The sequence below is a fragment of the Cheilinus undulatus genome, linkage group 10 (genome assembly GCF_018320785.1).
Source record: "Cheilinus undulatus linkage group 10, ASM1832078v1, whole genome shotgun sequence".
NCBI lineage: Eukaryota > Metazoa > Chordata > Actinopteri > Labriformes > Labridae > Cheilinus > Cheilinus undulatus.
Genome location: NC_054874.1, coordinates 19,148,838 through 19,175,823, shown reverse-complemented (window position 1 = coordinate 19,175,823; position 26,986 = coordinate 19,148,838). Strand labels below are relative to the sequence as shown.

The 26,986-nt window shown below is 42.9% G+C and overlaps 1 protein-coding gene across 5 annotated transcripts in view; it reads left to right on the top strand.

The window, feature by feature from the left end:
• Positions 1 to 26,986, top strand: part of unc5a (unc-5 netrin receptor A) — a 204,121-nt gene that overhangs the window by 154,014 nt on the left and 23,121 nt on the right. The window contains exons 6-12 of one of the 5 annotated variants that reach the window (XM_041797634.1): positions 140 to 307; positions 8,318 to 8,482; positions 15,274 to 15,462; positions 16,219 to 16,518; positions 21,571 to 21,658; positions 22,520 to 22,688; positions 24,762 to 24,995. In XM_041797634.1, coding sequence (XP_041653568.1) covers positions 140 to 307; positions 8,318 to 8,482; positions 15,274 to 15,462; positions 16,219 to 16,518; positions 21,571 to 21,658; positions 22,520 to 22,688; positions 24,762 to 24,995 — 1,313 coding nt within the window. Of the gene's footprint in view, positions 1 to 139; positions 308 to 8,317; positions 8,483 to 15,273; positions 15,505 to 16,218; positions 16,519 to 21,570; positions 21,659 to 22,519; positions 22,689 to 24,761; positions 24,996 to 26,986 lie in introns of all 5 variants that reach the window. The other 4 variants (XM_041797635.1, XM_041797633.1, XM_041797637.1 and 1 more) reach the window with 4 other exon arrangements.

The window sequence follows — 26,986 nt, the reverse complement described above, 5'->3', positions numbered from 1 at the left end:
TCTTGTCTTTAGTGCATGTCGGGTAATCCTGGCTGCTCTGTCCCTTCATCCATTCACCCCTCCCTTCCTCACTTCAAACCTTCCCCTATCCCTCACCCCTTCATCCCTCCCTCCTCCTCCCCCGGCGCTGGTCTCACAGTCAACGGCGGCTGGTCCACGTGGACCACCTGGTCGTCCTGCAGCGCTGTGTGTGGGCGTGGCTGGCAGAAGAGGAGTCGGAGCTGCACCAACCCGACGCCACTGAATGGAGGCACGTCGTGTGAGGGGCAGAACGTCCAGAAAAGTGCCTGCGTGGCCACCTGTCCAGGTAACTCCCTGGCAACCCTGTTTGTCCTGTGGTGCTTGGCTTCCTGTGGCTTTCTTTTTGCATTATTTTGCATCTAGAAGTCATCAATTCATCTTTATTTTGGCTGCCTTTTGTACCAGCACCCAGGGCTTTTCTTAGATGATAGTGCTTCTGTTGTTTCCTGCAATTAGAGTGCTTACACAGCAATGTCAGAACCTATTAGTCTTCACAGTGAGGCCTCGTCGTGAAAGTGATGTATTAATACCCCTTTTTGTTCACCTTTTGTTTCATGGACCTATCTGTATTAAAAGACATGTTTCCAGCTGTAGTGATTTGTTAGACAAGCTCATGCGTTTGTTATTTTGCTGCTCAAGTTTTTTTTGGAAATCTGTGCAGTTAAAGTCTGAAAATGGCAGCTTGTGTGCCATGTGAGGATGCTTCATATCCCGGCCTGTCCTCTCATTTGAGTGTCACAGACCCAGAGAGTGTCCTGCCTGATACTGAGCAACACATATCGATCTCCGGGAGGCTGAGATGGAAGTCAAGCTGCTTCATTTGCAGTCCCACATTAGCCCCCTGACAAAGGAGAGATAGCGAGGGTGAGAGTGAGCGGGAATCTGATACAGTGTAAGGAAGGCAGGAACAAAGCACAGAATCAGAGCGAGGGAGAGAGAGGGGGAAAACTGAGAAACAAGTAAAGAGAGCCTGAGCCGCCTGTTTGGCTGCCAGCAGATCGCTCTGTGGACGTATCGCCGAGCTCTGCAGCCGTGCTGACCGCAGGAGAAATCTCCCACGCTCGGTAAATGGCAGAGAGGGGAATCCAACACCTCTGGCAGAGGCTGCTTCTCCGAGCCCAAAACAGAGGTTATCTTCCTTAGTGAATCAGGGTGTAGCGTTACACATTCCCCATGTAAAGACATCACTAGATGTCAAGCTTGAGTGTAAGTAACATGGCCCGCTGGAGTACAGCAGGAGGAGGAGGAAGACAAAGGAAACACAGAATACATGAAGCCCCATCAGGACGCTATCTGGTAGGATTTTGAATTATTAGCGCTGGTGCAATGAGTAATGGAATTAGAGGGGCGTCCAGGGATGCTTGACATTCCCCCATAGCAAAGCAGGATACTGACCCTGATGAGCTTAAAAAGATTAATGTGGCCCAAGCTGCTATTGTTAGACTGAACCACTAGGAGAAAATGTGTAATTTCAACTCTTTGGGTGCTTTGACAGTAAAAGCATTGTTCCCTGTGAACACACTTTGCAGAGACATTGTGAGAGAAAGAAGTCTTTATTTTTGTATCTCTTGATGAAAGAAGCTACAGCAACGTGACCCCTCTCTCACCTCCATCAGTCGGGTTGTTTGGCGACACAGAGGAGTATCTGCCTCCTCCTCTCACTTGTTACCTGTCTCAGACAGAGCATCAGTGGCACAGACACCCCCAGCTGTCGGACCCCGGAGAGAGCTCCCCTCAAGGCCGGAGTTCACCACGCCAGAGCTGGGGGATGATGGGCTGTTGTTTCCAATCACAAGTGGCACCGCGGCTCTGCTGTGTACTCACAGACGTGCCTCTGAAATCCCCAAAGATGGACTGACTGCTCCTGTCATTTGTCACCCAGCACACACACAGTCCAGCAAAGACAACGCCCAGACACACCTGAATCCTCACTAGGGTTCATCGAATGCATGATTAACACATGTATGAATCATTTTCTGAAAAGAAAATATACTCTCATAATATTTGAGATACAGGACAGATGAGGCCAGCGTAAGAGTATCCATACATACCTTATAACAGCTTTAATTCTCCTTATACTTATGGCCTTCACATCTAACTCACTGGGAGCTTATTTCAACCCATTTTAGAACAAAGAGACTTGAGAAGCATGAATTGCAGTGGTAGCTTCTGCAGATGGAAATCATGTTATTTATTTAGACGCGTCTGACATTTGGATTCAGAAGTAGTGTTCTTTATTTTTTAAAGTCAGCCTTGAGAGTTTTTTTTTTTCTCCGCAGTGCCTTTGTTTTTTCAAGCTGCATATTAAAACGTGCATGATTTAATGCTGGTTGTGTTTCATTCATTATCCAGACTAAGAATCATGTTGATTATTGGCTCTCTTGTGCATTTAACTTCCAGCATTAGATCTTTGAAATGGGTTGGCAAAATATATATCTTATTTTTCATCTGATTTGTCTTTGTAATTTGCAGTTGCAATCAGTTTCTTCTTACCGCAACCACATCGATGGCCTCAGATATTTGCTGAACTCCTTTGGGGAGACGGAGACTCTGTCAACTGAATAGATATTTGCCGGAAACAAATCGATGTAAATTTGGAACCAACAACATGCAAAAGCTATAATTTCTCCCTGCCTTTCTTTATATAATTTTTGTTGAAGTGCCGTCGGCCATGCAGTGTTCCACATTTTAAAAGTAGCGTGATTCCTTCAGAGCAGCGCCGAGCTGCAGCCACAGAGGCATATTTTCACGCACCGACTTCATATGGGCTTGCACAGACTGACACCGACAACAGCCTGTTCACTAACCAAACGCTCCACATGCTTCTCACAATGACTCTTGTATCTCTAAACGTGAACTCCCACCTCTCTCGTGGAAAGTGTGAAGCATGTGAGGCTCATCTGTATTTTTGTCTAAGTCTCCAAAGTGTTTAATGAGAGTTGGCGGAGTCCTGTGTGGCAGATCAGATGGGCTCCATGCTGCGAGAGACGCAGAGAGCTGTGGAGGAGGAGGAGGAGGCTGAGGCTAAAGCCTGAGGCTCAGAGCAGAGCAGAGCAACACTTGAGACAGCCTGTAGCCAAACTATGCTTGAGCTTATCTCCATTTCTCCTTCCTCTCTCTGCCCATCCCTTTGTCTCTACCTCCTCATACCCCGCTGAAGGATCCCACATAAATCTGCAGTCCTTCCTCACCCTTCTATTGACTTTCATTGCCTCTCTGCAGACTTGTGGTCAGAGCCAAAATGTCAGATCACGGCAACATTTCCAACTAAGACACACAACTTGAGCCAACAGCAAATAGCTAGTCCTGAGTTTTTCGAGCAAACATGGTGACACCTGCCCCACAAAACTAAATGGCAGTGTTGCCAATGTGTTAGAGAAGAGTAAACATCCTGAAGAGATTTCTAACTGGTGTGAATAATTTAAATATTGTACGGATCCCTCAGGCTCGCCAGAGGAGTCGTGAGAATTCTACTAGATGGAAAATAAACAGACTTGAGGCTGGTGTATTTGTGCATGCGTACTGGTGAGCGTGTTTGTGCATGTATATCTTGCACACATGCATCCATATGTCTCATATGTCTGCTGTCTGCACTGCAGGCAAATGTCTAATTCTGCTTTCGAAGTGAACATTCATGTGTCTCTGGAGACTTCATATTTTATCCAAAGAATAAACAAAGGCTGTGACAGAAAGACACGTTAGTTTACAGCAGAAACACAGTGGCCATCTGGTGACAGCTTTGTGTTTTTAATCATTGAATGCCATTTGTGTTGGCTCATTCTCTTCTTCATATGTCATGCCGTCTCTCTTTGGATTGTTCTAGCAGTTTTGTTGACATAAGGGATTCAGCTCAGTGATCAATGACATTGTACAACATAACTTAAAGCTAAAATCTGATTTTAACAACATGAAATGTGGCAGAAAACACAAAGTTGGGTTAGTAATCTCCATTGCATCACCCCGTGCGTCTAAGCTATCACCCCCCTCGGTCTTACCTTTTTTTTATCCTCCTTTGAACACTGGTTACCACGCACACATGTGTTGACAGGACAGTGGGAGCAGAGGGGTGGCCTGCTGGTCTCAGTGGTACTTGTCCCCCTCCTTGTGTTACCCTCAAGGACACAGAAGCCACAGGTGTCCAATGATCTGGGACTATGTCCGTCAGCAGCCATTGTCATTTCGAACAGCAAAGCCTCAAACGGGCCCTCCAACCGACCTGTAAAGAATAGTCAGGTTCCTTTTGCTTCTCCCCTTGACAACATGTCCAAATGGGGGCCTGCCACTGGGCTATTGTATTACTGTCCCTCCTCACAGACCTGCCTGACCTAAAACCTGTGGTGCTGCATGATTGAAAATCAGCTTTGGTGCCTTTTGCAGTAGTGCTAACAATCTCTTTCTGGGGATAAGATTGAAGGAAAAAAAATGTCTGTGGATGACAATTTTCTGATGTGAATTCTGAAAAGGTAAAAGGATGAGGTTTGGGTCTGATTCAGCCTTGAATTTATAAAGAGAAAATCAAAAAAAGTGTCAATGTTCTTGCTTCCCAGCATTTATTGTAACCACTTCTTATTCCTCGTCTTCCTCTAATGCTATCCAAACTTTTCTTTACTGCCTGCTACTGTGAAAAGCCTCTCTATTTCTTAAACGTGTGCTCAGAGTCAGACAGCCCATCAAGAACTGTTTATACATCTTTTTTTATTTGCCTCAGCCTCAGGTCACAGTGCTTGTGTCTCATCCACACTTACCCGAGCAGCACCCCTGTTTCCCCTCCAATCTCCTCGTTTGGAAATGTCATTTGCATGGCCGTTAGTCTTGCTATGTGGCGGAAGAGAGAGGCAGAATTTCATCACCTCATCAGGGCAGATGTTGATCCCATCTCTTTATTTCACAGCCATGTGAATAAACTGAGGGGCGACATAATATATTCATTAGGATGTAATTTGCTATTCAATCATTCTCATTCCCAGCCCGGGTAATCAGCCCACTGGCCCACGGATGGGTCCACTCAATGCCAAACAAGGACAATTATCTGATTGGTTCTGCTCCCTCTGCCAAATGGATCAGACTGCAAAGAGGCCGGAGCTGTGTCAGCATCCCAGCCCTCACACATGCACATGGTGAAACGCCCTCACATTTTCTAGCTTTCATTTGAGGACACACAGGCAAATAGGCTGACCTCTTCCTGGCCTTATTTGCTCCCAACGCCTTTTCTTTTTTTAGCCCTGGAAGCTGCTCTAAAACTAAATACTACCTCTACCTGACTAGAGATGAAACTGTAACCAGTTTTGATGATAACTGTGATCAGAATTTCCTCATGGTAATCAGACCATTAATATTTTAATTACCATGTTAGTGATAATCGTGCCTTAATATCAAAGCAAATAATGTCCATGCTACGTAGGTTAGTTAACTTGGAAGGAATGGGGAAAAACATCTATGAGTATATATGGCTGCAGCCTGGAGACCTCTCTGATATAGCCTCTCATAAACAGACCTCAAGTAGGCAACCGGAAGCCACGCCCCCCTGAGTTTGCAAGCTTCAAATTTTCAAAATAAAACATCACGTCTGTTCCCATTTTAGGATTATTTTTTATATCTTATTTTTCAAATTAAACTAAGAGAAAGTCTTCTTATTTTCAAAGACCACATCTGGAAAGCTTGTGAACTTCGTATATCTTGTTGTCACACTGTTTCTTCATTTTGGTTTATTTAGTATAATCATATTTTGGATTAAAATTAAGAGGAGATTCCAATTTTCAAAATAAAAGATCTAGTTGCAGCATATATTTTGGTTTCTTTTTTCTTTATTTTCATTTAATTAAGCAAAAATCCGAATAATCCCCCCCATTGTTAATTAATCATTTCCAATGAGCTTTATGCATTTCATTACCAAGTGGGCTTGCCATTGTAAAAACCATCTGCAATGAAACGCAGGGAAGAGGTCACTATGGGAGCGGGCTGAATCAGGGAGGTCTCTGAGCTGCAGCAAGACCTGTCTCAAAATATCTATATGTTCACTGTGTTAAATGTCCCTTCTTACTTCTTGTAAAAAAAATAAATAAATAAAACAAAAACTGGTTTGGTCCCTAAACTAAGTACTTTGTCTCAAGTGACCCCAGGGTTCACACAGCCTTATGCTGTCATTAGCTTGTACATCCTTGCAAATTAAATACCGTGGCTGTGGAGCATCATCAGGACAAATTTAGGAAAATCCTATCTTTAATAGTCCACTCTAGTAAAGTTTCTACATTAACTATAAATCTGTCCAATTTTCCCCATGCACAGCAGAAGTTAGCAAAGCAAATCACCTGTATCTGGTTAATACTTTAGTTCTGTGCCTCCCCTGAAGTTCGGTGGCGCCCCCTAGGGGAGGCCTGCCTTACACTTTGAAAATCGCTGGTCTAAAGTATGTAGTATTAAAAAAGTGTCAAAAAGTATTCAATTTTGACAGCCTTATTAACCAAATACCTTTTTATGCACATTTGATAGTTTTCATGTTTATTTTTAATGTTAATAAAACGTAAACTCTATAGTCTAGTCTGATTTGATTTATACTGTTTTTAATATCAAAATTAATGAAATAATTTGAAATGATGAATTGGATTTTCAGCAAATTGAAGCAATACCATGATAATACTGATAACCATGATATTTCAGGGTATTATTTTTATTATTTTATTTTAAGAAAAATGTTTGAGCCTTTATGCCTTTATTTACAGTTGAGGACAGTGGATAGAGTCAGAATAGGAATGAGAGAGTGAAGGAGAGACATGCAGGAAAGTAGCCGCAGGCCAGACTTGAACCCAGGCAGCCCATGTACATGGGGTGCACCTTAAACTACTAGGCCTTCTGCGCCCCTTGTGATGTGAAATTTTGATTTCATTGCTTCTCTATACCTGACACAGTTGCACAACTGGAGGTATCCCATCCTGAGTAACATCTCACTTATGTTTTATTTATCAAAGCCTCTGACCTGCAGAGGGTCAAACATGCTGTCTTTAGGTCATGCCCCCCTGCTCTATTTATTGCTGAGATTAATGAGCACTAAGGTTTCCTTGCCCTCAGGTCAGTCAGGAGGAGGGTTACTGCTGCAATAAAGGTGTTCCTGTCCTCAGTGTGTATGTGTGCAGCTCTGGTGCTTCTGGCCTGGTCCCCTTCGCCCTTACATTTGGGAAACTGAGAGAGCAAGTCAGTGGCATTTTCCCCCATGAGAGCTCATTACTGCTCTTTTTTTCCCATTAGCCCGATGGTAACCTTCCCCAGGCCTGCTGCTGTGTCACTGTCGATATCACTCCTTGCTGCCGCCCCTCAACTCTTACAACCCCAACCCTTCCTCCACTCCTCACAACCACCCTACCTTTGCAGAATGGCCTCCCTCTCTGTGTGTGGCAAAGCTGTTGGGCTTCAGAACCATTACCGGCCCATTTTCCATTGGTTTCATTTTGCCCAGTCTGCTGATGGTGTGTTTGAAGTTGTGGGAGACAGAAATAAGCTGCAGGTGTAATATACACCCAGCTTTGTTCAAAGTAATACCACCTGGATTGTGTCTTGCATTCAAATCCACTGCAGGTAATGCTCTTGTTGCCATAGTTACAGCATGTTTGACCGAGAAATCTAACCAAGATAGATTTCCTGTCTCTCTCTAAAAATCATTTTAGGGAGTATTTTAATAGAGATATTTATGAGTGCATGTACTGTATGTTTGACAGCCAACAGGGGGACAGTTTCTCATGGGATCATCTTCCTATCCCAGCACAGATTTGGTTTGTTGACAGCTGGGACTACATGGCCACAGCGCCCTCCCACCACTGGGGTTTAGCTTAGATGCATCTGATTTCCATGTAGAAAATAAACAAAGAAAGCAGAATAGAGACAATATGGCTCTCCTCAGCAGTTTTACACGCTTTGGTTTCCATCTGCATCTGCTGGATTTGAGTGTGTGCAAGTGGATTTGCATGTCTTTATAATGCTTTCCCTACCACGTTTCCATTTTAGAGCGACTGGATTTGCACAAGATGGAAACAGACTACTCCATCAGTTGTTCTCACCTGACACGCAAATACACCACTGCTTTACACCACTGTTACATCTGAGCTTCAACATGTAGAGTTTGAACATTTTACTCTGTAAAGGGGAGTTATTGCTTGTGTTATTGAACCTGTTCCGCATGTTTTCAGATCAATACTTTCCCCTCAGATCAGAAACGTAAATGTAAGACATGAATCAGTTTGTGTATCTTTTTGCTGCCTGTGTTCGTGCTCACCCATATTTTCTATTTTTGCATGTGTGTTTGCAGTGGATGGAGGCTGGAGCGAGTGGAGCAAGTGGTCGGCGTGTGGCGCAGACTGCTCGATGTGGAGGAGCAGGGAGTGCACCCAGCCCTCGCCTGGCACCGGGGGCAAAGAGTGCCAGGGGCTCGACCTTCAGAGTCTCAACTGTACCAGCGAGCAGTGCCCACAGAGTGAGTGCATTACCACCCACACACTGCAAACATCCTCCCAACTGTTCAACTTAGCAGTAAAGCAGAAAAGACACTGCAGCACAAAGTATTTTTAAACCTCTTTTCCGCAGCACTTGAAGTAGTTTAGTTTATGTTTGCTCTTTATTATTTTGCAGATGAGACAAATTAAAAATTTGAAATGAATAAACAACATTCAAGAGCTGCCATCAGAAAATACAGCACTGATCTTATAATCAAACAATGAACATGAGACACTCAAGGCCAAACTGGGGAATGTATTAAGGAATAAAAAGCAGGGATTCAGAATAGTTACCTTTATCAAATACAGTGCATGGAGAACAGATGCACAGATCAGCATCAATTAATCCCTGGGCTACGTCTGTTTCAAAAGGACAGATTAAAGCTTCTCTTATTCTCTTTCCTGTTTTGAAAATATTTCCTACATTGACAAGAGGAGCAGATGCCTTCTGCTCTTCTAATCCAAAAACATTCTCAGCTTGTTACAGTTTCTTGTGACGGATCGTGGCCACACTTCAGAAAAGGTTTACGGTGAATTGTTGCCATCTCTCTCATAAGGCACTAGTACTGACAGTTCAATTGTTGGCTGTGATTCTTGCCCTCTTGTGTGACCTTTTGAAATGATTGTTTCCAATAAACACCAGAGTAGCAATTACTGCTTTGATAATAAAGAATCTCTTCACCTGTGTCATTGCTGTGATGCTCACAAACTGAAAATTACACCATCACTTGTGATTTAAGCAAACCTGCTGGATAAAGGGGCATGGGTCAATCGACCATGAAAGCACACATTGCATGTGTGCTGTGAATGTTGTTGTACATTTCTCCAACAAATGCATTAATCCCTATGCTATTAAAGTCAGTGATTAATGCACTAATCCTATGCTTTATTGTCCATTTCAGCACACTTTGGTTAAGCCACTGCAGCCTCTCCCAGCAGCCACAGTGATGTGAAATAAATTTGCCACTGCTCCTCAGTGTCACTTAAAAAAAATAATAATAATAATCTGTTGGCTCATTGGACCAGTCAAAAGGTCATCTGGACCTTGTGATTTCAAGTATTTTACTTTTTATTGTCACTTGTTCCTTTTCCAGTCCATGAGAAGTTCCTTTTTCTGGGGCTGAAGGTACAGTGCATAAGAAGTTAAATGTCCATATATTTTTGATTTATCTCATACAAAGTGAAACATTTCAAGACTTTTTTAGTTTCACTGTTCATGATCATAGCTCACAGCTCATGAAAGTCAAAAATCCACTATTTCAAAATATTAGTCTGGATGAAGATCAGAGTGGCACAGAAGCCACGTTGCTTGAAGTCCAGTGTTTCAGTTTCCACAGTCTGTGATGGTTTTGGGGTCCAACTCATCTGCCGCTGTTGGTCCACTGTGCTTTATCAAGTCTAGAGTCAACACTGTCAGCCATCTACCAGGAGATTTTAGAGCACTTCATGCTTACATCTCTGAGGAGCTTTATTTCCTTTTCCAGCAGGACTTGGTAGCTGACCACAGTGAAACCAAAACTACCAGAAACTGGTTTGCTGACCGTGGTAATACTGTGCTTGATTGACCAGCCATCTGGTCTGACCTGAACCCCATGGAGAATCTCTGAGGTATTGTCAAAGGAAGTTGAAAGGCATTTGACGAAATAATACAGATGAGCTGAAGGCTGCTTTCGGAGCAACCTGAGCTTCATAACACTCCAGCAGTGCCACGGACTGATTAGCTCCATTCAGCATCGCATAGATGCAGTAATTTGTGCAAAAGGAGCTTCAGCCAATTTCTGAGTGCATAAATGAAGAAATATTCCAGAAGGTCAATATTTCTGTATTATAAATCCTTAAAAGGACTGATGTTTGCGACATTCTAATATCTGAGATGGTGGATTTTCAGGTGTAAGCCGTAAACATCATCACTAATATTCCCAATTTTGCAATCTGTACCTTTTAAGTTCATATCATTATCCTCTCTCTACTCATCGTTCTTAATTTTCTTCTAAAATAAAAGCGGGTATTTATTCAAACAGGAAGCCAATCACCCTTAGTTTCAGATGGGACAAAAATCCAAAATGCAAAATAATGAACTTTGCCACAAAAAAGTAAGGTTAATTGTGATTAACTATAGAAATCCTGAGAATAATTATGATGAAAATGTGTAATCATCACACAGCCCTTTTTTCTATACTTTGATTTAAGCCCAAGTATATTTATTTTTTAAAAATATGATATCAGCTGGTAACATGTCCCTACTTGCTGTGTGTCATTAATAGTTCTTGTGCATTCTGTCAGGATTAGAGACCAAAGAGGTAGCACAGGCCAAGCAGGCAGCTGAGTGGAAAGTGGCACCACAGGGTCCACTGCTGACCAGATGGACATGATGGGAGAGCTCTATCACTCCCCACAGATATCAAAGGCAGAAAAAGATTGCAGCTTCTCATCCAGAAATGATGAGTCTCAGGGTGGCGTCTCAGAAAGAAAACTGTTATAAATAGTGCACTGTGCGGCTGATCTGCATGGTAAACACTCAGTTTCAACGGGGATTCAGTTGACATGGGCCAGTGAATTAATAAACTGAATTATGTATCATGCACTGATTGACGTGATCAGAAAGACCGATGCATGGAGATCAGGGCTTAGGGAAATACTGTATATGCTGCATGTGTATATGTGAGGCTGTTTGTGTGCACGTGTGCATGTGCGTTTGCTACTTTGGCTGGTGCAGTGAACCAGGGAGCTCAGTCGGCCCATCATCAAAGGTCAGCAGCTCCTCCCCAGAGAGGCAAGATATATACACAAAGATGGCAGTCATTGTTTCTCACGCGCACACACACAGACAAAAAAACACACACACCACAGAAACAGAGACTATTTACACTGACAGTGCAGAGCGAAGCACTGGCCTCAGAAGAAATGCCTGTTCCAATCTGTTCCCAGCAGATGTGTTTCCATAGACAACGGCTGTGTGAAGTATTATAATAAGCAAAATAGCAAGATGGTTTTGGCTTGTCAGCATCTCCCATACTTCAACCATGTCTGCAGGCTATTAGCTGAGATGGAAAACTTCCCCCCTGAAACAAAAGAGACACCCTTCTCTACTCCAATGTAATCGAACAATACAACTGCAGAGTGAGCTGTAGTTACTCCGCGACAAAAGACGTCCTCTGACTGAGGACCGCACAAGCATCTCTAATCTCCCTCATTAAGCCTGAAACGGCCCGCGTTAGACGAGGTTATTGTTTTAGGTGTTGCATGTGTGAGAATCAGTATGCCTCAGCGAGCTTCGTGTTACAAAATAAACACATCTGACCCAGGAAGGATCATTTTCATAAAGAAAGATGAAGCTACGCAGAATCTGCGCATGCAAATACAAAAAAAAAAAATAGTCTGGCAGTGGGCCAAAGTAAAAATGGCAGGCAGGTGTTAGAGGGCACAGAAACGATAGTGTGAAAAATAGTACTGCAGCAGAGGATATTAGGACAACATAAAAACAATTATTTGGCTTAATGTGTGTAATGAAGGTAATGAAGGTAATTTGCATCTGCATCCCATTTTGGGGCTGTTACAAATGATTGTGCAAAGACCATCACGCTATTAATTGGTGTTTAGAACATTTTGTAATTTGGAGGTTTATTTGGTGGCAGAGCAGCTGATGTTTCCTTCAGGGGTTAGTTTGTCAGAGCGGGGTCACAAGCTGTGTGAGAAATGGCTGAGCGTTTATTTTGGGCCATATTTCACCAGGACCTGCTGAGGAATGGGACGACTGTATTGTGAAGATAGTAATGGTCACGTTCGCTTTGAGAGTTTTAGTAGCCATATTTCCCTGACCTTAAGAACTCCAATGTTATTCATCTTCGAGGGAGTGACTAGGATTGGCCATGGGATGAAATATATTCCCCGGTCTTTTGATAAATGCCCGGGTAGGAGGCGCTGGGTGCTGCAGAGCTTTTATTTATCAATGCAGGAGAGAGAAAAGAGCAGGTAGAAAGAGTTGAGGACTATCAGGTGCAGACAATGCATGGACTGCCAATGCAGTGGGAGTCCAAACTTCAACAGAAGTCAGGTACATCGCCTCAGAGGAGATGAATTATAAGTCCATAGTGGCCCATCTGGAGTCAGAAACTGATCCCTAACCAGCCAGCCTTGGAGCCAGTCTGTGGAGCTGAACCAAAGCTTCAAAAGAAGGGAACAAACAGAGTGTGGCCCAGGGTCAACTCTGAAAACAGCTCATCACATCCACAGATTATCCCCAGGCGGCTGTCAATCATCAAGAGAGGTCACACACAAAGAGAATCAAAAGTTCCTAGCCAGCAATTACGTCAAGTGGAAATGAGCAATGGAGCGGCGGCCGCAAAGAGGAAGAGAGCGAAATCGGTAGAGTATGTGTTTTTGAAAAAGAGGGAGAGAGAGGGCACACCAGAGGGGGGACCAAAGTAAAGCCCATCCAATTATAAAACCTGATTAGCTACGTCAATTAAAGCGTGATGGATGTCCCTTCAATTATTGGATAGCATCATGAAAATCAATGAGCGGAGGGCCAGGAGAAGCCAAGAGCAGCCGTCGGTCAGGGTTGTAGTGAGCATCGAGATCGTTTCACTGTGACACCTGGTGGGTCAGATAAAACTTCACTCAGAGATGCTCTGATAAGCCACCAGAGATTACAGACAGAATAGAGGGAGAGCGAGAGGAAGAAAGAGAGAGAGAGAGAGATGTCTGATCGACTGACTTTATTGTCTGTGAGGAAGAATGGCGACTGCGGGGGGGGGGACGAAGTGCAGAGATATGGGATCTTTGCATCCGAGGTTGGCTGGGTGCCTTTGGGTTGCCCTTAAAAAGTAAACAGCAACTTGCCAATCCAAGGCTGTGTTTATCCAATCAGCAGAACCCGGGCGGCCTGTCTCTCCTTGCTGACGGGTGTTGTTTTGTCTTTAGTCAGAGCACACATCTCTCTGTGGGCTGCAGCACTAGAAGGCCAAATATCACAGCCTCGTCTGGCCTTTGACTCAGCAAGACAATTGGATTTAGGAAGTTTAATGAGAGGTTCAGCCGTCGTCTATTCCTCCTTTTTTAGAGCTTGTTGTGGAAGGTGGAAGGTTTAGCCGGGCTGCTTACGCTTAAGCACCTCTATGATTCCCTGAGGACACAGACGGGGAGAGAAAATGGACAGGATGAGACGTGGAGAATGGGTGTTGGTTTTCCTTTAAGACTCTTCATGCTACAAGTATGTTCTGGGCAGATGTCCGATGTGATGTCTAGAACAAAATGCAGCATCTTGTGTTTATCTGCAGCCAGTCATTCACGATTGATTACGTGTCGAGAGATCTCTAGCTTTACAACAGGGCCTCCACAGAGCTTTGCTGCCCATAATCCTGCTACTTAAGGTATCAGATTGTACTAAGATAATCACCCATGAAATAGATTCTGGCATTTCTCTTAAAGACTTGGGTATGTCAGGCGTCTTTGTCCACACAAATGGATTTTCAAGGCAAAAGGAGAAGGCAAGGACAAAGGCATGAAAAGAGATGAATGGAGAAGAGAGTGAGGGAAAGGATATTTCTTTTACTATTTACTTTGTATTTTAAAAATAAGTGTTAGCTTTTATCAATTCGGTTAAGGCATTTTCATGTCAGGGGTTTACTAACACCAATTAAAACTTGTCAAATCTGTGTTTCAAAGATTGAAGCACAGTGTCTGCAGAAATGCACAGCAGTAAAAGATGCCATGGCTGTGCAGGAATATTCATCAGAATATGTTGAATCTATAATAATCAGGGTGATTTTGACACAAACATTTTGGACGTGTTATCGCTGAGATGTAGATCCCACATGCCACCAGTCACAGTTACACACTGTCCCCTTTTCTCTATCTTTAATTCTAATTTCCCTTCTTGCACAAGTGCCCCTCTCTTCCTGCTTCTGTCCTCCTTTTGTTGTCAACTCGACACACGCCAGCCTGCAGCACTTTAACCTTTGCCGTTGTTCTCCGTCCCTCAAAGCGCTACTGCTCAATGCATCCCCTCCTCGACTGTGTTCAGCTGACAGCGCTACGCCCCCATGGCTCTCGGGGACAATGGCCCTCCACAAAGGCCCCAGGAGCATCCTCCACCTCCGCCACCAAATTCCCCCAGCCCAGGGAGACAGCCGTAGCAAATCCCATTCTCCTGCAAAACACACACAGTGCATACACATACAATGCGGGCACACTCTGATGTTTGTCTGGGCTTAGCTGTCATCTTCATACTGTACTTTTGGGAGAAAAGGCGCTTTTGGGAGACATTCAATAAGAGGTGCTAGAATTTCATAAGCAAATCCTTCATTTTTCACCATCTCTCTCGGGGGTGTTGTGTGCTCAGGGAAGAATGAAAAAGACAGGGGAGAGAGAAAACATGCTAGCATAAGATATATTTATCCAGTGCAGAAATGAAGTAAGGTAAAGCTGAAAAACCGTCTGCAGAAACCAGTCTATTCTGCCTTGTGGGGATCTGAGGATTGACTTTGAGGATTCTGGCTTTTAAAGACACTTAAAAAGAAAAGGTAATCTAATGTTCGATTGCTATCTAAAGTCCTAACCCTGCATCAAACAGTCAGGGAAAAAATGAAGCTGCTTTATAAAAAATGTAACTGATTTCATGCTATCAAACAGATGCTCTGCTGAGACCTTCACACAGAAGAAAATGGATGTTGCAGCTGCACATGTCAGTATTGACATTCAACACCTGTGGGAGTCTTTTCATTTGTGATTAATCATTTCTTTCTGTCTTTCCTCCCTCCTCCCTGTGCAGCTGTGAGCGGAGCTGAGGATGTGGCACTCTATGTGGGCATGGTGGCATTGGCTCTGTGTCTGACTCTGCTGCTCATCGTCGTGGTCATGGTCTACCGACGCAAGAAGGAAGGCCTGGACGCCGACGTGGCCGACTCTTCCATCCTCACCACTGGCTTTCAGCCCATGGGCATCAAGCCCAGCAAGCCAGGTGTGTGGGCACCGCGGCCACGCAGGCCTCCCCCCCACAGCAGTAGGACACTGTTCTTTGTTTTAACCTCCTCTGTGCGTCCGTTAGTCGGTCTGTCCGTCTGCCCACCGTGGCCATGCAGCACTCATCTACATGTCCCACTGATTCTGTTGTTTGTGGTTTTGGAGGTGCTCTGAGTGTTTACAGTAGTTTGTAGTCAAAGAAGGATGTTTTATATGGTGTGTTTGTGTGAGATGCACGTGTTGTTTATTTGCCTGCCTGACACATTATGTTTCGCCACCACCTCATTGTCAGGAAATGTACCCACTCTGTTTACTGCCAGTGAAGCCTCTGAGGTTTACCAGCGAGTAATAGAAATACAACTGTCTGAGCTGGATGGAGATGGGGAAGCGTGTTGCAGTGCCTGTGATTCACTGTGAAAAAAGCCTTTCTAAATTCTGGGTGCTAAGCTCTATCTGAGTTCTGTTTGGAATTGATTGTGTGGTTGCTAAAGAGACAGACACAGATAGAGGCAGAGGGGAGGAGAACAGACTAGCTCTGGGTGGATTTTGTGTTTGTGTATTGTCAGGGGTGCGTGCGTGTGATTCTTGTGTTTTCTGCACCATGTGTCTTTTTCTGTTTGTTTCAGTTTTCTGTGTGGGGTGCGACAGCTTTGTGAGTGTGAGGCCTGTCTCAGTTATGTACGAACCATCCGCCTGCCACTCAGGCAGGGACTCACACATTTGCTTTGTCTGTTTTTTTTAATGACACAAACAGAGAATTCCCATTTGCTCACCATCCAGCCTGATCTAACTACAACAACCACCAGTTACCAAGGCACCTTACGGTCGCGTCACGACGCCACCGGGAAGTTTTCGATGACCAATGGGCCACTGCTGGACCCGCTTCCCAACGGATCGCACACTCTGCACAATGGCAAACTTAACTCAGATCCGTCTGAGTTTGTGAGCAGGCTGTCATCGCAGAGTTACTTTAAAACTCTGCCCCGTGACGTAGCAAACACCTCCTATGGGACCTTCAACTTCCTGGGAGGGAGGCTGACCATCCCCAACACAGGTGGGTTCTTTGTTTACATTTTATAAAGTGAAGGTATGCAAAGGCAAAGCTAGGCAGATGTCCTTTTTATCTATTAATCATAAACCAGATTATTTGTATTAAAAGTGGAAATTGATTTTAAAAAATGATCCAAAGCCTTAACTTTTGTTAAATTCAGTTTTTGTTAACTTGATGTGCCAAACAAAAGCAAACCATCACCTATACTTTAGAGTTTATTAGATAAGGTGGTGCTTTTATTGTTGAATGCTGCTTTTACCTACGAATTGCATTGTTGAATTGCATACTTCCAGAGCTGTGCCAGCCTACACCAGTGACTGTTGACATATAAAAATGATATATTTGTAGATTTAAAGCAATCCATGGCTATTTATCGATGTAATGAGCTTGGATAAAATCTTGTACAGGATTTGTATTGTGGGAACCCTTGTTTGATGCAGCAGAAACATTTTTATTGGAACATTATGATCAGAAAAGTGCAGGGGAATAAGTAAAATGCCTCCAAAAAATTTTGCTACCCAGTGGTCTGATAGATGAGTAAATTGTGGTTGCTGTCTTGGTTGGATCTTTACATAGACGGGATCACAAGAATCAGAAATTTTTAGCTATGTATTATTTAGCATGATACTTTAAATCTTTTGCTAACAGGTTGACTTTTTTCAGAGTCAGCATTTTGACTAATGGTGCCCACCTCTGTGTAGGGGTACTTGTTGGCATGGAGTGAGCACCAAAAATAAAAGATGGATAACTCACAAAATTAAAACTCTCTACAGTTATTTAAATCCTTTATGCACAGGGGCATGAACAAAGCAAAGAAGTAAAAATGTACGGGGAGAAATGTGAACGAAAGGACTAGAAATCTCTATAATAAAACCCCTTGAAATAAATGACTAAATAAGAAGAGAGAATGTAATTTCTAAAGAATCTGCACTTTGGCTGCTGCATGCTTAAAAAGCTGGAACTTTATATCTAATGCTGCCTCTGAAAAGTTTTATACACTATGTGATGTTTAAAAGATGAGGACTGGCAGAAGGATAGTTGAACAGATGTTTTTAAATGGAATTGATGGGTATGAATGTCATAAGTTTATTAGTCAACTTGTTAAATGGTTTGTATGTGATGTATGAAATTTGTAGGATATTAACAAAGTTTTAGCGAAATATATTATTGAAACACAACTAATTAAAGTATTTTTAAAAATCATCATGAATGTTAATTGACATACATCAAGTGTTAGGATATGACAAAAGCCAGACAACAACGACCATAAAATGAAAATCAAATTTTAACATATATACAGTGCTGTGAAAAAGTAATTGCCTACTTCCTTATTTTTTATTTATTTATTCATTTATTTATTTATTTTTTGCATTTTTGTCACTCTTGAATGTTTCAGATCATCAAACAAATTCTAATATTAAACAAAGACAACCCAAGTAGATACAATGTGGAGTTTTTAAATAATGGTTTTATTTATAAAGGAAACAAAGCCATCCAAACCTTCCTGGCCCCATGTGAAACGTTATAGCCCCCTAAAACTAATAACTGGTTAAAGGCTGACAGTGAGTCTTTTTGTACCATTTCAAAGCAATTCAGAGGTGGACTTGCTGGTGTGTTTCTGATAATTGTCATCCCGCATAACCCAAGTGTGTTTGAGCTTGAGGTCACAAACTGGTGACTGTCTACCATAAAAACCTTTAGGTTTTTATGGTAGACAGCAGAATTGATAATTCCATCAATTCCTGTGAGTCATCCAGGTCCTAAAGCAGCAAAGCAACCCCAGACCATCACACTACCACCACCATGTTTGACTGATGTTCTCACACACCTTCCAAAAAGTTCAACTTTTGTCTTGTCAGTCCGCAGAGTATTTTCCCAAAAGTCGTGGGGATCATCAAGATGTTTTATGGCAAACATAAGACAAACCATTGTGTTCATTTTGGACAGCAGTAGTTTCACCTAGGAACTCTTCCACAGATGCCATTTGTGCCCAGTCTCTATCTTGTTGTTGAATCATGAATAACTGGCCTTATCTGAGTCAGGTGAGGCATGCAGGTCTTGAAAAGTTTTCTCTGTTTGTGGATAATGGCCCTCACCATGGTTGACAGGAGACCAAAAGCCTTAGAAACATCTTTGAAACCCTTTTCAAACTGATAGATTTCAGTGACTTTGTTTCTCATCTGTTCTTGAGTTCTTTAGATCACAGCAGAGTGTGTTGCTTTTTGAGGTATTTTAGCCTACTTCACTTTGTCTGACAGGTTTTTTTAAATGGTCTCTGGCTGGTTTGGCAGCAGTCAGGCCTGGGTGTGGCTTGTGAAATTAAACTCAGCTTTTACCAATTACTTTTTCTCATAGGGCCAGGCAGGTTAGGATAGTTTTTTCCGAAATCCTCATTAAGAAACTACATCTTGTACTTACTATCGCTATCTTTGTCTAATATTAAAATCTGTTTGATGATCTTAAACAATTAAGTAGAACAAATGTGCAAAAAAATGAGTAATCAGGAAGGCAGCAAATACCTTTCACAGGACTGTAGATATATAAAAATCACCACAAAAGTTAAAAAAGAAAAGCAAAATCGCTGTTACATAAGTAGCACCGACAGTACTCTTTCATTTAACAGTTGACGTTGTTTGCATCAAACTGGAGCCATTTTCTTGCATTTTCTTTGTGACACAAAAAATAAGCCATTTTACATTTGTTCCTGGAAGCAAAAACTGCACCAAACAATCCATGAAACCGTTTTTCACAAATGCTTGTTTTGTCTTGTCTCTTTGATTTGTCTTGTTTTATACTCTGAGGTCTAAACCCGACTATCTTCTATTAAACAAATCCAATTAGTTGAAAAATATTCTCATTCAGGAGTAAAGGTGGGTCCTGAGGCTCAACCAGTCAAGAACCACTGCTTTAAAGCACTGTTTGGGTGAGGGTCAGGATCTCGCCAGGGGTCACGATTTTTATTATGTATTGTTGTGAAAGGATGTACTGAAAAGGAGTTCAGTTTAAAATGGAACCATATATGCATTAACTGAGTTTTATGCTCAAATGAAACATAACAAAATTCTTCTAATGTAAGTTTGCACAACAGCAATACCTAATTACTTCAGCGTATGTTTATTTTTCAGGTACGGACTAGTTTACTACTTTCCAGCTTTAATTTGTAAATGTGATTTATGAAAACATAACGTGAAGATGTAGAGTGTCTCAGCTCTTACCACACCAGATTTGTTAAGTGAAAGCATTATTCTTTTTCAGGCTTTGTTTCAGTAGACACAGCATTTTAAGTCTCCCATACAAGGACTGTGCGATTTCAATAATCCCCCGTAGGATGTAGTCTTTGCTGCTAAACTTCAAACAAACATAGAAAGTTCCTTTTAAACAATATAACATCTGCTGCTTTATGAAGGAAAAAGGTGGACTGTTTTTCTTCTATATTTCCTACAATGTTCATGAATTTACATATAAAGTAACATTTATTACACCTGTTTCAATGAAACAGCTCTTCTGAATAGACATTAACGAAGAGGATTTATCCCATGAATATCTCGCTGTGTTTTTTAAACTTAACCAACACCTCAGCTTTTAAATCACTGTTTCCTAATAGGTTTGCAGAGGTTAACACATAAAATTATATGTGCAAAACAGCTTAATGCTCAGGCTGTTTTTATCCCTGCTAGACAAATAAGTTTAAAGCATTTTCTAGGAACAAAGGGCAGAAAATTAATGGGCTTGTTTATCTGGATGATTGTGTTTGAAAGGTTTAGTTAACCTCAAAAGTGACAAATCCTAAATTAAATCATGTTAGATGTTTTTTCATTAACCCAAATCTCTACTGCACATCATGGAGAGTGAAAATAGCACTGTGATGAGATGCATGACTTTAATAAGAAAGTGTGCTCTGAATACATCGTACTGTTAAAGATTCCTGGAATTAAATGGAGAGCAAATTATTCCAATTAGTGTCCTCTCTTCTGACAGATGTGGTTGAATTTGTACCCCATGTCCACATGTTAGCTGTGTGCTTTGTGCATACACATAGGAGCAGGGATAGTCCATTTGAGATTGGCCTATCAAAAATATATAAAGCCTACTTTCATTAGTCCACTATTTTGTCCCCCTTTTTCATTAGCTGAGTACAGAGTTTATATAATTATACTGAAGACTGTGTTTTCACTTGGCTCGTTGTCCAGATTAGCCGATGGCAGTGCCAGTACACCGAGAGAAAGGGTCTTTTTCTCCCTGTGTTTTCCTGCCATCTCTCTTTTTCAGTCGCCGTTCTCCATCTCTCCTCCGCTCTCTTACAGATACTTTATGCATGGATTAACTCAAAGCCATGTAGACTATACCACACATTGGCACCCAGCCTCTCATTGGGACAGAGGAGAAATAAAAGACTCGGCATTCACATGCATCCACTCAAAGATCTACTGTCATTTAGCAGCATTTCACAGCAGCACATAGAAGACATGGTTTATAGATTCAGACAAGGCTGTGAGCATTCAGACACCTTCCTCTTATTCAAACAGATGTTCTTATGGTGAACACATCTAGTTTACAATCCACAGACTGTTAAGATTGTGTCACACTGTTTCTGTTTGTTCTGCCTTTTTAAACAGATGATTTTAGCTCTAAAATCACAACACAAATGGCACAACACTCAAACTACCTCAATCACTCTCTCTATTCTCTAAGGTGCACCCTTCGTCTCTCCTGGGGAAGTGTAATTTTACTAAAGTAGTCTGTTCCATGGTCTCAATTACCTACTCTGTAGCAGACGGAGGACATTTAACCACAATGCAATGTGCACTTTTGTCCCAGCTAATTGTGGCCCTGCCTTGCCTGCCAGTGCAGAGATTTGCATCTACTGTACCTGACGGACTCTACCGCTGACCTTCACACAGATTTGTTTTTTGTTTTTGCAGTGGTTCAGTTTAGTCGAGTGGGCCAGCTTCCTTTTGTGAGACGACAAAAGCGTTGTTCAGTGAAAACAAATGAGCCTGTCCCCCCTCCTCCTTACCCCTCTCTTTTCTCTCCCTTTGTTGTTATTTGCATTAGGAATAAGTCTGCTCATTCCTCCCGAGGCCATCCCCAGAGGAAAGATCTATGAGATTTATCTCACTGTTCAGAGGAAGGAAGATTTAAGGTGGGTCTCTTTAACACTGCCTAACTGGCAGTCTTCCCTGGATGCCACTAGGCTGTTTGTTTTGATGCTCTACTGTTCCATTAGGAAAGGCTTAAGAGTCAATGCCAGCACTGTGGAGGAGGGATGTAAATAAATAACGTAGCCTTTTACCACCATGTGCACTATTTAACTTAAATGAATTGTTTGGATAACACTGTTTATCTGGCATGCAGCATTCAGTCTCAGAGGGCGCAGCCATTGCAGAACGCTGTGATATTGTCATGCTATTAGTCAGCCATCACAGCTCAGTCCAGCTAGTTGGTGAGTCCAGCAGGCATTTATTATTCTTTGTTCCAGCAGCTGGATCATTCGCAAAAAAGGCCAGATCATATCCTGCTTACAAGAGACCACTAAATTTGTAATGCTAGCTTCTCATAAAGAGGTGCTTCATTTGGATTAAGCTCCCTTTCTAACTCTTGTTTACTACTTCACTGTCACTCAAATGCCGTAAGAGAGCTCACTGTGGTAAAATGCCTCATCTCATATCCTTATCTGGACTAATCAATTATCTTAAATTATCTTACCTACCTCATGTAAATCTGCCTGCATCTTCTATACTCTGATCATGTCAAGTTGGCATCCTTGCACCCTTTGCACATCTTACAACCATACTACCAGTGCACATGAACTTGATACCTACAAGAGTTTGCACATATTCCAAACTTAATTTTTTTAATACTTTTTTCAGGTTTTTTTTTTTTTTTTCATTTGATGTTTGGTTTCTGTACATTGAGGGCAAAGCTAACCGAAGTAGAATTTCTTGTTTCATAAACATCCTTCGCCATAAAGCTGATTCTGATTCTCCTGCCTCCCCTGCTATAGATTACCCCTGGCCGGCTGCCAGACCCTGCTCAGCCCTGTTGTGAGTTGCGGTCCCCCGGGAGTGGTCCTGAGTCGGCCAGTTATCCTCAGCATGGACCACTGCTCCGACGGGTGCCTCGACAACTGGGCCATCCGCCTCAAGAAGCAGAACTATGAGGGAGCTTGGGAGGTGAGACGCCTCTATAACTCCATAGCTTCAGAGAAAGACTTTAAGTTATTGCCTAGTGAGTCTCACTGAACTAACAGAGAGCTTTCCTTGAAAAAGTTCAAACAGCACTGAGTTGGAAAGCACTCAGTGCTGGATAACTGAGGTAGTTCTGGCCCAGCACTCCTCCGCTCCGTAGGGTTTAAATTATATTGACCATCAGGTGTTTTCTCATTGGGTTGGAACAAAAGCCAGGAAGCAGCAGCTCGTTCCAGCCTAAGAGTTGCTAGGCAACATTTCTCACAACAGAAATTCTCTAAGCAAATTACTGATCCTCAAAGTACTCTTCTGAGTGCTCCTTGACCATTTTTGACCGCTGCCTCCAATTACACTGCTCCCTCCCCATATTTCTGTCCATGAAATCTGAACGTAACCAGAACTGCCAGACAAATAGGTTAGAGTTTGGTGTCCACACACACACTCACACATGCTCACACTCCTACGCAAACAAGCGCTGTTTGAGGCAGTAAAACCGTCTCAACAATCCAGTGAGATTGGAGGGGGTGCTGGTGGGCTTTGGAGTGTTAGTAGGTCTTCTTTCATGTTCGATATTGTGCATAAATTATTCAGCCTCCCCGTGTGTGTGGCGGCAGTGGGGTGTCTGTGGGATGGATTGGCCTGTCTGAGGCAGAGGTTAGACCAGCGCTTTTAATCATCGGCTGGACCAAATATAGCCCAACAGCCCAACTGCATGGACACCAAAAGGAGAATGTGCCAGGTGGACAAGAGGATGAGAGCAGAATCAACCACAGAGAGAAAAATGAAAGAAGAAAAGAGAGAGAGGGTTCAAGTGGACAGGTGGGTAATGTAGATGCAGAGCGACCATAAGAAAGGGACAGATTGGAAAAAATAGCTGCAGAAGAGGAGGAAAGACATAAAGAGCTGGTGGAAATGGTCACGCTGCCTCAGTAGGAGTAAGAGAAATGAATTGCACATAAAGTGAGCGCTCGGCAGCGTAATTGAGCCTCCTTAGTCTCTGCTCCTCTAAGAAGAAATATTAAGATGATGAAAAAGTGAGACTCCATTGTGGTTGCATTGCAAATGAATTGTGTCAATACTAATTCTATTGATGCAGATAGCGTCTGGTTGAATCGATCCTAGAGGGGCTTGCTGGGCATTTGGCAGGCAGAAAGCTCTCTTCAGCTTGATTGGCTAATGAGGAGAGTCAGTCAACTGGCATGATGGGATTTTAGAGAAAATGTTGTCACCTTGGGTCCAATTTGTCCCCATCAAATTAGCCCGTAGAGCAATGGAATTATCCCATAAAACTATCCCGTACTGTGACAGGGATGGGCTGTTTTTTTGGAGTTTGTCATCTTCATTAGAGAGGCAGTTGTTGTGACACAGCACTTCAGCGCTGAAACAAGGCACGAGCAACCCAAAGATTAAATCCTAGCCTTTTTCCTCCTCTCTTAATTAAAGTATTAATTTTTTTTTTATCCTTGTGCATTTGTAGCACCCCTTGACAGCAGGCAACAGTATTGTTTTGCAGACGAATATTACGTTTTTTTAGACCTTTTCTTAACAAATCACAAAGGCTGAAATAAATTCTGGAAATCTTAATAATCTGATATTTACTGCTCCTCCAGAAACGAGAGCCTTCTTTTCTTACCAGCATTCTATTTAAGTATTCTTTCATGTCAATTGAGGACCTCATTCATGCATTATTAAGTAAATTGATGGCGTTCTGTAGGATGTGTGTCTTTGTATGAGGAGATGTCACTATAGGGCAAGTGTACTGTGGTGAAAAGAGAATCTGAAACATGAACAAAGTGTTTTTTTTTCTGATCTGAACTGTTTACCAGCTATTCATGTTTCATTACCTGAAAGACCTTTAGCTGGAGTGTTACTTTGTTCCCCCGCAGGAGGGACAGAGTTTGAGGCTTTGCTACTTCGCCAAAATCTTTTTCCAAACAACCCTTTGAAACACCCACACACACATAGACATCAGGTACCCGGGTCTCCCTATTACAGAAATTGGATGCTTGACCTTCTATTCACACCTTGTTTTTCTTTTCTTCTCTCTGCCTCCTGCAGGACGTCCTGTTGATGGGGGAGGAGCTAGTGTCAGAGCCCTATTACTGCCAGCTCGAGGCTGAGACGTGTCGGCTGTTCTCGGAGCAGCTGGGCACCTTCGCCCTGGTGGGAGAATCTCTGCATATGGGTGCCGCCAAGCGCCTGAGGCTGGTGCTCTTCTCTGATGCGTACTGCTCCACGCTGGAGTACAACATCAGGGTGTACTGCATGGATGACACGCAGGACGTCTTCAAGGTAAATTGTGACAAATGTTGCGCCGCCTGTTTCTCTGCATGGATGGAGTGAAGTCTCATCAGCTGAGTGATAGGTAGACTATTTCTGTAATAACATCGTCTGTCACATCGGACAGACGATTTCAGCAAAGACTTGTTAAATTTAGGCGTGGCCATGCTAAATTGAGCAATCTCACAGGCCCGATTTCTCCACATGAAGCTCAACAGTGTGTGATTTGCAATGCATATGCCCAGGTTAATCTTGGTTTACAGCCCAATCTGAGTGTTTTTGTTTGCATGCCCACAGAGATGTTTGATTCCTTTCATGCCTTCAGCTCAGCTGCTGAGGGCCAACAAGTTTCCCATCGCTTTGTTCTACAGCATATTTCGCTTCTCTTTTCGCCTCTCCACATGGACAGAGTATAATCAAGCACTAATGCCTCCCTCCCTCCCCCGAGGACTGCCTCTGAGTACCCTGTTAAGATTTCATTTGCATGGTTAATTAGTAAATTAAAAGGAGAGCCTGCCCCAATCTTTTCCCAGCAACCCCCGTGCTCTCTCTCCCGCTCTCTCTCCCTCTCTCTCTGTTCCTCTTTGCACCTCTCTTTCTCTCACCAAGCTGTTCCTCCTCTCGTCTGACACCACCCACAGCCACAAGTGCCACTTCCCTCTCAAGTCCACTTTCCCCTGCCTGTAATGGCTGACCTCCTCGAGCAGAGGCTAGCCACAGGGACAATCTATGGATGTCTGTGGGACATAAACAATGGCAGGAGGCGGGGGCTCAGGCTGAAATTAGCACTTTCACATTCAGGGAGGTGAAGCTAAGATGAGAACTGCACAATCTGAAGCTGCGGGGTGGGAATTGCTGAAACTCTACTAGCTTACATCTGTCTTTTTGTGGGTCAATTCTGCCCCTGCTGCTATCGCTTTAGTTTCTGACAGCTATTGCACGATAGTAGGAGCACTGAGGGAAGCTGCTGGCTGACATTCAGCTGTGTTTGAATGTAGAAATAAATGTAAACTCCAACTTTAGGAGGTAAAGTCTGCAGAAAAGTGCTTTTCCCCCCTGATGGATATCAGCTCTTTTTGTTTACTAGCTATCAGAGCACTTGTAATGATAGGGTGCTCTATATGTAGTCAGATAATCTGGTGACCCAGTGGTGTTTTGCTGCAGTGTGACTGTTCAAATGACCTTGTGTGTCCTGTGTTGGATTCAGGAAGGCTGCTGGTGCACAAAAACACCCCCTCTCTCTCTCTCTGTCTCTCTCTGTCTCTCTGTCTCTCTCTGTCCCTCTTTCCCTCTGGCTAGCTCTTGTTCTGCTATTCTCTCGCTCTCCTAGCCAGGAAAAGGACATCTGAGCTTGTTGACTCCAGCACTTGTGCTGCCATACTCTGCAGCTCCCTCGACGCCCTTGAGTGCATTAGCTCTCTGTCTCTCACACAACCTGGTCCTGTGGTAAGCCACGGCATCTCTGGGGTTTTGTAGTTTTTAGTGAGTGATTTAAAACATGGCCCACACTGTTTAGTAATCTTGACTTCACACTGCTCCTGGTGCTATTATGGAGGCAGCAGTTCATTTAGCAAGTACATTAACCACTTTGAGTGAAGATTAAACTTCCCTTGAGAGCTTTAGCCTAATCACTAATCACTATCTTTAAAATGCACCATTTATGATTAGACTTTCACTATGGCTACCATTAGCAGTAATTGTAGTGTGTTACCAAGGCGGTGTAGCAGTAGGTGGTAAAGTGCGACAGTGGTGCAGTATTTTTTATGTTTGTCATGATGCACAGTACTGTTCAGCACATGTGAATTTTATGTCAGCATTCGCAGCCTGCTCAGGCACTGTACCTCGTTTTTTCCCAGACAAGAAATCAACTTTTCATGCATTAAACAGGCTGTACTTTGGATGGGACATGAAAAAAACAAAAAGGCATTTCTCAGCCTTTTCTGCTGGCTGTTCTCTGGCAGGGAGAACTGTAGAAACCAAAAGTAATGCTGAGGCTTACTCTT